Consider the following 10,339-nt stretch of genomic DNA (forward strand, 5'->3'; position numbering starts at 1 on the left):
AAAAGCAATTACTCCGCTGTGACAGAGCAATCTTCGACACACACGGATGCAAACAGACACACACACATCTGAAAGGGGTCTATGAGAAAAGGAGTGATGAGACAGACGGAAATTAAAATAAATTAAAATAATTTTACACAAAATACCTAATATCACATTCACTTAAACAAGTTAATGTGTATCTAATTGGCTTTGGGATGGTTGTTTTTAGCTCTCCCTCATTTATTTTCTCTGTTTAAATACCATTCAGGCATTAAGTGACATATTCATTATAGCATGCTGCTTTTTTTATTAGCAAAGTTCAATTTTACTTTTAACACCTAAGATATGGCCCTATTGTTGGGTGACTGACATTTATCAAATGAGACTAAATATAAAGAGTCAAAATTAGGGTTAGCAATTCTGTGTGGATACCTGGTTCACAATAGCAATAAAAACTGAATAACATTGCCCAAGTAGGGTACTCGTACTGTATTGGATGTCATTACATCAGGCTACTGTGTGTTAACTATGCTGCTTATATTTGGTCTTAGGTCTTCATATTTGAAAACAACATCTACTACAGAGCAACGGTAGAGAGTCGCACCATCCGTCTGGTTTCCACCGGAAAAGAAGGTGTGGTCTTTAATGGCCTGCCCGATTGGCTCTATGAAGGTACCACTTACTACATTCTCTTGTACACATTCTGCAAATGTCATTATCATATCTAATAATGAATGCAATTAATATTTTCTATTCTTTTTAACTGAAGGGTACACAAGAAAATGTGTAAGGAAAAGTGTAAAAGTTATCCATGTCTGGCTGATGTTTCAACACCACCACATGCATTGCCTATGATGAGATTCCCACTGACAAATCCACCAAGTATTAAAATTCAAACCAGTCAGCTTCATATTAACTAGAAATTCAACAAATGGAAAAGAGCCCCAAAAGCACCAACTACAGTTGCTTGCAAAATTACATTTTTGGGACCTTTCAACACAAATTGTTGTGCCAACCTGGTACAATGGCATTCGGGATTATAAAAATATTGTAATAAAAAAAACAACCTTAATGCCTCTTCTGCTAAACAACTGAATGCCTGCTTATCTCAAATGTACAGACATATACAACATGTCTCTCTCAGAAGGTGAAATCTACGAAAAGCAAAGGTTATCTATTTTCAAGATACCATCAGGGTTTCAAAAGTCTCCTATTTTTTTTTCTTCAACAAGTAAGTTTGCAGATTAAAAGAAAAATGTGTTGAAGGAGCAGCCGTTTCCTAGTGACAAGAAAAAGGCAAAAAAAAATCCTCTAAAAGATCTACGATAGCATTTTATGGACCCCAACGATCTAAACAAGTTCATGCTTTCTGTTGCAAGGACCTGATAACTTAGAAATTAGTGTCTGGCGTCAAAAAGATTAAATAGTTTTGTCTTGACACATGAAAATAGACACAGGCAAATGTGAGGGTAAAATATTAATTTTCCCACACAATAATAATGCACAAACGATAGTAACAATGAGAGGAGATCTTTGCTTTTTATTGCCAATTTACACCCTTAAATCGTTATATTAGAGGCCAACACAAATCCACCTGAAAAATAAATAAATAAACTTGTCTTCAGCCCTGACAATACTGTGAATTATTACCATTGGTAAGACAGTGTGCTCTTTGCCCTCTACTGGCAAGTTGCCACTAACATCAAACCAGCATTACTCCTCACTAATGGGTTTCTGTTTTTTCCGCACCCCACTGTCATTCACGATAAGCTTCTAGGTTCATTTAAGGGGAATTATTTTCTGAGAAATGCTTTTATTATTCATGTCGTTCATTCAAAGAGACGTGTAATAACAATCATTGAATGTCATGAATGTGTAATGCAATTACAAAATGCCAGTTGAAGATCTCTAATTTTGTTGAACTGCTGAAAGGGTCGACTCTAATTGTGTCCTTATTAATGGGATTATCTCATTTTTGTGGCCGCCAGAAAGCCAAATGAAAGACATCATCCATTTTCATTAGCGTGTAAAGATTTGTTTTGTGGCATCCTTCCACAGCCTCATAAGGATTTATCACCCATACATAAATCATACATCTTATTCTTACACACACACACACCCTCACACACAAACAAGGTTAGGTTGCATTGTCCCGCTGTGCTGCTCTCATCCTTGAGCTGCACAAACGAAATAAGATTTATTTGCGCTTTATTTTCCAACGGCAACTTTTGGATGTGGAGCTAGGGAATCATGTAGAGGCTGTGCCAGATGCTCTGGTACAGCAAGATAACGTGACTAATTGTTCCTGCTGGGTTCGAGATGACTTGCAGACAACTAACTCAACTGTCCTAAAGCACTAACCAATATTAAATAATACAGTAATTACACCCCTGTGTTATTCAATAGACACAAACTTTTCATTAAAAAAAGCCAATTTGGAAGTTGTTTTATCTAGCAACAGGCAGTTTTCTATGAAGCTCTAGTGCCCCCTGTTGAACTAAAAACGTCTTGGAGAGATGATGGTTTTTAATAAAATATTGGGATATAGAAGAATGTTTTTTTTATTTTTTTAACATCAATGTTGCATTGTTCATCATGATTTAATAGTCTGGACATTAAATGGAATTGGGACTCCTTAATGTACTGTAACGTAAGGCATCACTTGATGTGGTTTTATTGTCTTTTTGTACTGGTAATGATCTATGCAAAATGTGTCAATATTTGCCACTTTCCATTTTGAATAGTAATTGAATTTAAATGAAATGTAATTAAAACTAATTAGACAAACTATGTCACCCATTCATCCACATTCTACACACAACAATTGCAATTTTTTTTGTAGCACCTTTCAATGTCGTTATGTTTCTTATTTTTGGCGCAGAGGAGATTCTTCAAGGTTATAAAGCCCACTGGTGGTCTCCTGATGGCATGCGTCTGGCCTACATGACAATTAATGACACGCTGGTGCCAAAGATGGAAGTCCCCTTCTTCACAGGAACGCCATATCCCAACACTTTGGAATACCATTACCCAAAGGTGAGTCATTTACTACTCAAACATTTGGATGTCATTGTCAAATGCATGAACAGCTTTTGGCATTGCACCTAAATGCCTTGGGACCTCTCCAGGCCGGGGAAGAAAACCCTGTGGTGCATCTATCAGTAGTGAGTCTCAATGGCCCTTTGCACACTGTGGTCATGAAGAAGCCCGATGACCCCCGAATTGGGTAAGTGACCTTCTGAAGAGGTCATTGGAAGTCTGATGGCGGCTAGTCCTGACTGTCCCTGGTCTGTGTTGTCCTTTCTAGGAGGGAATATTATATCACCATGGTGAAATGGGCCACCAGCACGAAACTGGCTGTCAACTGGCTCAACAGAGCACAGAACAACTCCATATTGACACTGTGTGAGGCTACCACAGGCGTCTGTATCAAGGTGCAACTGAAATGCCTAAACTGAACATTGAATTGCTTTCTAAAATTTGCTTATTGGAACCAGAATGAAGTAACTTGCCATTACAAATCCTTCTGGTAAAGATTGAATTGAAGGCTTTTCTTTGGGCAAAACCATTTAAAAAAATACATGGCTGTTGATTGGACAACGACTATTCCAGTGTCTCGCGGAACACCAATCAATTCACATCAAGACAAAAGGACAAACATTGTGTCCTGTCAAAAAAATTTTTTGCTCTAGTCTCTTTTCAATTAGGAAATAAAAACTTTGTAAATTAACCTATGTACAACTACCAGTTTGTACCCCTGCCATATTGGACGTCTAGTACTGTCAATAGCACCCAATGAGTTGTAAAAGTGTTTTATAGAGAGTAAAATTTAATTCTTATGTTTCTTTTAGAAACATGAAGATGAGAGCACAAGCTGGTTGCACAGACAAGTAGGTGTCAAAGATCAAAAAGAGAATGTTCAATAGGTTACCCAGCATGAACATTGATCATATCATTTCTCTTCTCCCTCCAGAACGAAGCACCACTCTTTTCCCATGACGGCCACAAATTCTTTTTCACAAGAGCAATTCCTCAGGGTGGAAGAGGGAAGTTCTTCCACATTTCTATGTCCACCTCCATGGTAAGGTATCCGGCAATTGGATGTTTTTTCCATAGAGGTTGGCTGTTTAATTTCTATTTTTATTAGCCAAACACAAGCACAGACATACTTCAATCCCTGACTTCGGGAGACTGGGACGTCACCAATATCCTGGCCTACGACCACCAGAGGAACCTCATGTCAGTTGGTTGGCTCGCCATCTTGCAGGTTTGCAGTTTCAGACTGGTGGAGCTCACATCTGGTTTACTTTGCAGATACTTTCTAAGCACTGAGGATGATCCCAAGAGGAGGCACTTGTACAGGTATATATATATATATATATATATATATATGCTTTCTGCTGAGAGGCCCTTTTCTAGCGTCTTAAAGCTCAGGGCCATTGCATTAAGTGATCCGTGTATGGCTACGTTTTACAGCACAGACACGATTCCTCCATTCAACCGCTGCTGCCTGTCCTGCCAGTTCAAGTGTGGTTATGTGGATGTGTCATTCAGTCACAACGTGCAATTCTTTCTTCTCAGCTGTAGAGGCAAGTAGTATTTTTTAAATTGTATTTTAGAATTTTGACAACCAAGAGAATAATGAAATGTTAAAAATCTATTGCTGACAATGACATTGTCACAAGTGCTTATTGTTGTGATCAGTTAGTCTATACATCTCTTGTACCTTAACTCTTTTAGGTCCTGACATTCCTAGTGTGGTCATCTACAGAACAGAGGACAAACAGAGTAAGTGTTCTCTCTGAGAGATTTCAAATCAAATCATGTGCGGACTATCATGCACAGACTGAGTTGTTTGCTAATCTGCAGAACTGCTGGATGTGGAGACAAATGAGCGAGTCAACACGACGTACAACAACATGCAGATGCCCAGAGTGGAGTACGAGACCATCACCATAGATGACTACAGTAGGCATTTGTGTGTAATTGACAACAACAATACTGCGCCAACTTCATATATAACATCCACTACTTTGTGTGTGCGTGCTATAGCCCTAACCATGCAGATTCTGAAGCCAGCTGGATTTTTAGAGACAGCCCATTACCCTTTACTGCTGCTAGTGTAAGTATGACTTCATACAAATGGTTATATGTATTCATATTCTCATTAAGAAAAAAAAATGTTAGATTGATGTGAATTAGGCTTAACTTACTATAAATACAAAGTGATGGAACCCCCGGCGGCCAGATGGTCACCGAGCAGTTCCAAGTGGACTGGGCCACTATTCTGGTGAGCAGCTTCAGCACCGTGGTGATCCGCTTTGACGGCCACGGCAGCGGCTTCCAGGGCACTAACCTCCTCCACAAAGTGCACAGGCGGTTAGGGAAGTTGGAGGAGCGTGACCAGCTGGAAGCGCTCAGGTGAGGCTGACTATTTGTTTATAGGGCAACTGACTATATTTAGTTTAAAAAGAAATAAATTAAAATTAAATTAAAGAGAAAAAACTTAAGACCTTCCATCCAATATTGTATATGAACATCACATTTTGGCCCATGCAGGTTTAGCATAGTAAAAAATGTGCACTGTGAATGGCAGCTAATGACTGTTATTCATTTGTGTATCTGTTTCATTACCAGGTTCATTTCCAAAGAGCCTTACATTGACAAGAATCGCATGGGCGTGTATGGAAAGGTAATGTATACTATTAGATTTTCCAGATTTTTTTTAGATCATTCTTATTTGAGAAATAAATATGAAGATACTTTTCTGTTTCATTTTTATTACATACAGGCTTATGGAGGATATTTATCCACAATGCTGCTAAGTTCAGATGAGTTCACTCATCTTAAATGTGGAACTGCAGTCTCTCCCATCACCGATTTTGAACTTTACGGTAGGAATTCATTTGATTCTTTATCAAAGCAAGGCTTGTTGAGATGAAGAATGTCTTATGCATAGAATAGTGTGCCAAACAATATAAAATATATGTTTATCTATCTTTTTTTCTGCACAACAGTCTCAGCATTCTCCGAGCGATATCTAGGCTCAAAGACTGATTCCAGAGTATACATGGTAATATTTTCAATGCCTCCACTTATCAAATCATATCTGAAAGAAGAGCATATTTATGACGGCTCGCATTTGTTGCATCCCGCAGATGTCAAATTTAGCTCACAGAGCAGGTCAGCTGGTGCAGAAGCAGTACTTGATTATCCATCCTACTGCAGATGGTATCTAATGACTCTTTTCACTGCTCTACAAAGACTTCAGGCTTGCTTTTTACTATGTTGTAATTCTTTATGTGTCTGTAGAAAAAGTTCACTTTCAGCACACAGCCAAGTTTATCAACCATTTAATCAGCAAGAAGGCCAATTACACTCTTCAGGTGAGCGACATCCGTGTGTGTTGTGCTTACTAATGAGATTTCAAATGAACCAACCTTATTCAGGGTTTATACACTGACCAGGCAATTCATTAAGCACACAACCCTTTCAGTAATGCTATCTTTACAGAGATAGTATTTGGGTATTATGAAACATGGGCACTTTATTGTAGTTGTAATTTTTAGTTATTATTCTATAAAACCTTAATCATCTTAAAAACAGAAATCTGCAAATGTCTTATTTTCCCTTGACTTTTTTTAGGCTCTCATATTGACGATTTGGAGAATTTTAAGGGTCAACAGGCATAAAAGCAAAATAACTCCTGAAACATTGATACTTCAAACACTTTTCAACTTTGTTTGCTAATTTTTGGCAAAATATAACCAACAAATGTAATTTCCATCCAAAAACTCAATGTCTATAATATAAATAAATGTCTTACCTTTTGCTTTGTGTACTTCTGTAACGTCATCAGGGTTTAAGAGAAACTAGAAAATGCAAAAAAATAAATATTTTAACACAACAGTTCAATAGTTAAGAATCTTTAGAGTCCTTATTTCTCATAATGAGTGTGTGTACTTTTTTATCAGGACTAAATAATTGCATTATCTTTAAAAAAATTAAGATCATGGGACATTTACCCTTATTGGATGCTTGCAAAATCACATTTCTGATACAAGGCAAGCACATCCTCTCATAATACCATATATTGCTTGCTTAATTTTATGATTTGAATCAATATAATTTTCTAAAAAGCTGTTTCCCTGATCAGATCTACCCAGACGAGGGCCACTTCCTTCATAGCGGAGACACCCAGAAGCACCTGAGCCGCTCATTGGTCAACTTTTTCGGGGAGTGCTTCCGGATCCCCGAGGCGCCCAAGGACGACCAGCAAGAAGCGGACGAGGACGACAGCTAGATCCGCCGTCCTTCCTACCAGCGGATCAATCCACACTCCCCGCCCCTCGGCCAGTTAACGCAGCACAATATGCAACAAGTGACTCAACAAAGTGACCCGACGGGCTTTGACTTCTGCCCTCACCTTTGTGCTGGCTGCTGCCCTCTGGACGGGACTTTAACAGATCAAACTGCACCTTTAAAACAATTGGACATATTGTTCATGAGAGTAGAGAACAGTGTGGAATATTGACAACTTATAGACCAGGCAATACGCTCACTGGAGCATGAATTGGGCACAATTTTAAATGTTCACAACAAAACAAACGCTGTAATATGGTTTCGTACATCGATTCTAATGCTCCATTTTGATACTGTAATCTTGACAGTGTGTTTATTTATTGTGTCCTCATACTGAGAGATGTTCCTAATATTTTCCTCAGGGTGTTAAAGTTCGATGGCAGTTACGGTTCCCCTCAGAGTTTGGTTTTAAATCCAAACCAGATCATTTCTTTTATTCACATTGGGTACAGTAAGGCAACACATTCAATTCGGATTGCAGCTTGACATGAACTAACTTGGACTTATTGTGTCTATGAATGAATGTGACTGCAAAGTCAGATTTCATGACACAGTTACATAAAATGTTATTGTACAAATGAGTAAAGTGGTCAAAGATGGATAACATATTCATTGTACAATTACTTAAATAATGTCTCGGAGGATGAAACCAAGCATGTTCAGGATGATAATGTCAAATTTTGTTATGCTTCTGCACTCAGGTCACTTTGGCCCAGTGCATGGTTGACTTTGAGCTTCTATGAATACGCAAAAATATGATAACAGCAAAATAATATCTGATTTGTGCATTCAGATGTGTAGTCGGAAAGTTAGCAAATTTCAAAAGATGTAGTTGGGGAGATTAATAATAAATCAAGAGTTTCAAGTGTTACAGTTGAACTTTGACTAGTTAATTTTGTAAAATCTCCTTGTTTTTAATGAGTTTTTCACTATACATATCTCATTGGCTGCCATTGATGGCGATAGTCGCTCCATCCAATTCAAGTGGGATAGACTGGCAGTAGTGATTATTGTCTGATCCTTTAGTTCAAAATTATTTGAGGTCTATTAATGTCAGTTACAGGCATTAATTTTATGAATTGCCAAACTGCATCTTGATGTCAAGCGAGTTCAAAGCAACCATCTAGTGCCCGTAAAATGATTGCTTGCAAGTCAAAGCAAAAACATTTGGCTCGACAAGAGCTTGTATCTCAAAGTTAGGTCATTGTATCACTGTACAGATTTTCTTTTTTTTTTAAATGGATAGTTTGTATAATTTTACTAATTTTACCCATGTTAATCAAAACAGAGCATTAGTATCGAGGCTTTAGTTTGCAATCCGAGAGGCAGGCACGCATGCACTTCATTTTTTGGGAAGTTTGAAGGAATTCTATAAATAAACAATTGAAATAGAAGCAGACTTATAAATTCAATAAACTTGAAAAAAATCTACAATTTTGCATATGATGGCACAGTAAAAGAGGACTGAAATGGTTGAGCCTCAAGGAAACCAGCACTTTTCAGTACAATATTTTGCCCCTAATCGTCATGGAGACCGAACTGGCAGTTGTATCCAATGAGTTAACTGGTTATGTTCTGTAGTACTCTCTGTTTGGTGTTACTCCTATTTGTACTGTAAGTAGTATCAGGATGACACCTAAAATATAATGATGATAATAATACACTATGAAATTCAAGCCCAAATTCAATGAAGCTAAAGTTATGTATTTTAACAAAAACAATCACTTTTGTGGTTTGTCTTTAGAAAATTTATGTTTTTGAGAAAAAAATTAAACACTACTTCTCATAATTGAATTTAATCTAAAAATTATACATTGTGTTCCTCATAAAAATATAATAGTATAATATAAATATAATACATAATATAAAAAACATTTTTATACATCAAAAAGCATAGTATTTTTATTTTCACTCTGGCTCTAAGATTCCTTCATACTTTTACGTGGCTGTGTTAGTTGGACAAATCAAAGACACAATGTTGTAGTCCATCAAATATGTATAAATATTCAAAAAATATGGCTTTTACTCCTCTATTTATGTTAGTCACCGTGCCTTAAAAGTGGGCAGACTTTCAATGTTACAAGCCCACCTGACTACAGAAGTGAGGGGATATGAGTTGTTTTTATCCATCTCCAAGCAACAAAATTCCATAAATCAAACCAACCATTTCATCACAAATTAATGTGAGAAACATGGTATTTATTATTAGGTGCCGTTGGTGAATGTCAATTTACAATCAGCAGTTTATCCTGGAAGTCCTCTACATGTTGAAGTCTCATATTGTGAATTATATTTTTGTGTGTTAAGTGGCTTAAACTCTCACAAACCGTTAAATTAGTACGCGTAGGTGGTTTGCAGTCAGATGGTGTACAAATTGTATGAAGTAATACATTGTTTGAGTCCTGATCTTGTATGTGCAACATCCATAAAGCAATTTGAAGCATACCTTTTGTGCGCCTTGTTGCGCTCAACGTGTCTATCCCACTTTGTGACAGAAAGCAAACGCCATCTGGTGGACATCTACGGTGTTTCAGGATTTTCTAAATAACAAAACAAAGACAAAAAGGCACATTCGGAAAACGATCTTGCTAATTTCAACATGTTTATGGAACTGCGTAACAAGTCCATAATTACCATGAAGTTTGCAGTAACTTAACACGTATATTAACTGAAAAACAACTCACTTTTTCCTCGTCCTCACTCGTGCAGTCAGTCTCTGTTAAGCACGCTCCACGCTCGCACGTGATTCTTGATTGATGCCTTCATTGACCCGGAATTCAAAGACGCCAAAATCAATAATATGTTCTCAAATTCCATTTACTACTTCCTGCTAATAAAAAATAAAACAGTATATTATTGTTGGTCAATAAAAAAATAATATAATCTTGTTAGGAAGACTATTTTTATTTTGATTATTAACTTGTGTGGTTTTATAGTTAGAAATACACATTAAATAATTAACTATATAAATAAAAGCGTTTTTAAATTACTAAAA

General features: G+C 37.1%; 1 protein-coding gene and 1 long non-coding RNA gene across 2 annotated transcripts in view; one reads left to right on the forward strand and one right to left on the reverse strand.

The window, feature by feature from the left end:
• dpp6b (dipeptidyl-peptidase 6b) overlaps nt 1-9,216 on the forward strand; it is a 41,400-nt gene extending 32,184 nt beyond the window's left edge. The window contains exons 8-26 of the mRNA XM_077724615.1: nt 534-654; nt 2,864-3,018; nt 3,111-3,208; nt 3,290-3,416; nt 3,834-3,872; nt 3,956-4,063; nt 4,130-4,221; nt 4,297-4,344; nt 4,459-4,571; nt 4,723-4,770; nt 4,852-4,950; nt 5,035-5,104; nt 5,209-5,403; nt 5,620-5,674; nt 5,774-5,876; nt 6,000-6,055; nt 6,141-6,213; nt 6,295-6,368; nt 7,139-9,216. Coding sequence (XP_077580741.1) covers nt 534-654; nt 2,864-3,018; nt 3,111-3,208; nt 3,290-3,416; nt 3,834-3,872; nt 3,956-4,063; nt 4,130-4,221; nt 4,297-4,344; nt 4,459-4,571; nt 4,723-4,770; nt 4,852-4,950; nt 5,035-5,104; nt 5,209-5,403; nt 5,620-5,674; nt 5,774-5,876; nt 6,000-6,055; nt 6,141-6,213; nt 6,295-6,368; nt 7,139-7,285 — 1,821 coding nt within the window. The 3' untranslated portion in view covers nt 7,286-9,216. The remainder of the gene's footprint in view (nt 1-533; nt 655-2,863; nt 3,019-3,110; nt 3,209-3,289; nt 3,417-3,833; nt 3,873-3,955; nt 4,064-4,129; nt 4,222-4,296; nt 4,345-4,458; nt 4,572-4,722; nt 4,771-4,851; nt 4,951-5,034; nt 5,105-5,208; nt 5,404-5,619; nt 5,675-5,773; nt 5,877-5,999; nt 6,056-6,140; nt 6,214-6,294; nt 6,369-7,138) is intronic.
• Nucleotides 1-10,108, reverse strand: part of LOC144201830 (uncharacterized) — a 60,703-nt gene extending 50,595 nt beyond the window's left edge. Inside the window, exons 1-4 of the long non-coding RNA XR_013327403.1 lie at nt 10,029-10,108; nt 9,791-9,884; nt 7,409-7,460; nt 6,809-6,854 (exon numbers count right to left, since the gene is read on the reverse strand). This is a non-coding gene — a long non-coding RNA (uncharacterized LOC144201830). The remainder of the gene's footprint in view (nt 1-6,808; nt 6,855-7,408; nt 7,461-9,790; nt 9,885-10,028) is intronic.
• Nucleotides 10,109-10,339: the final 231 nt, after the last annotated feature.

Source organism: Stigmatopora nigra, chromosome 9 (assembly GCF_051989575.1).
Source record: "Stigmatopora nigra isolate UIUO_SnigA chromosome 9, RoL_Snig_1.1, whole genome shotgun sequence".
NCBI classification, from domain to species: domain Eukaryota; kingdom Metazoa; phylum Chordata; class Actinopteri; order Syngnathiformes; family Syngnathidae; genus Stigmatopora; species Stigmatopora nigra.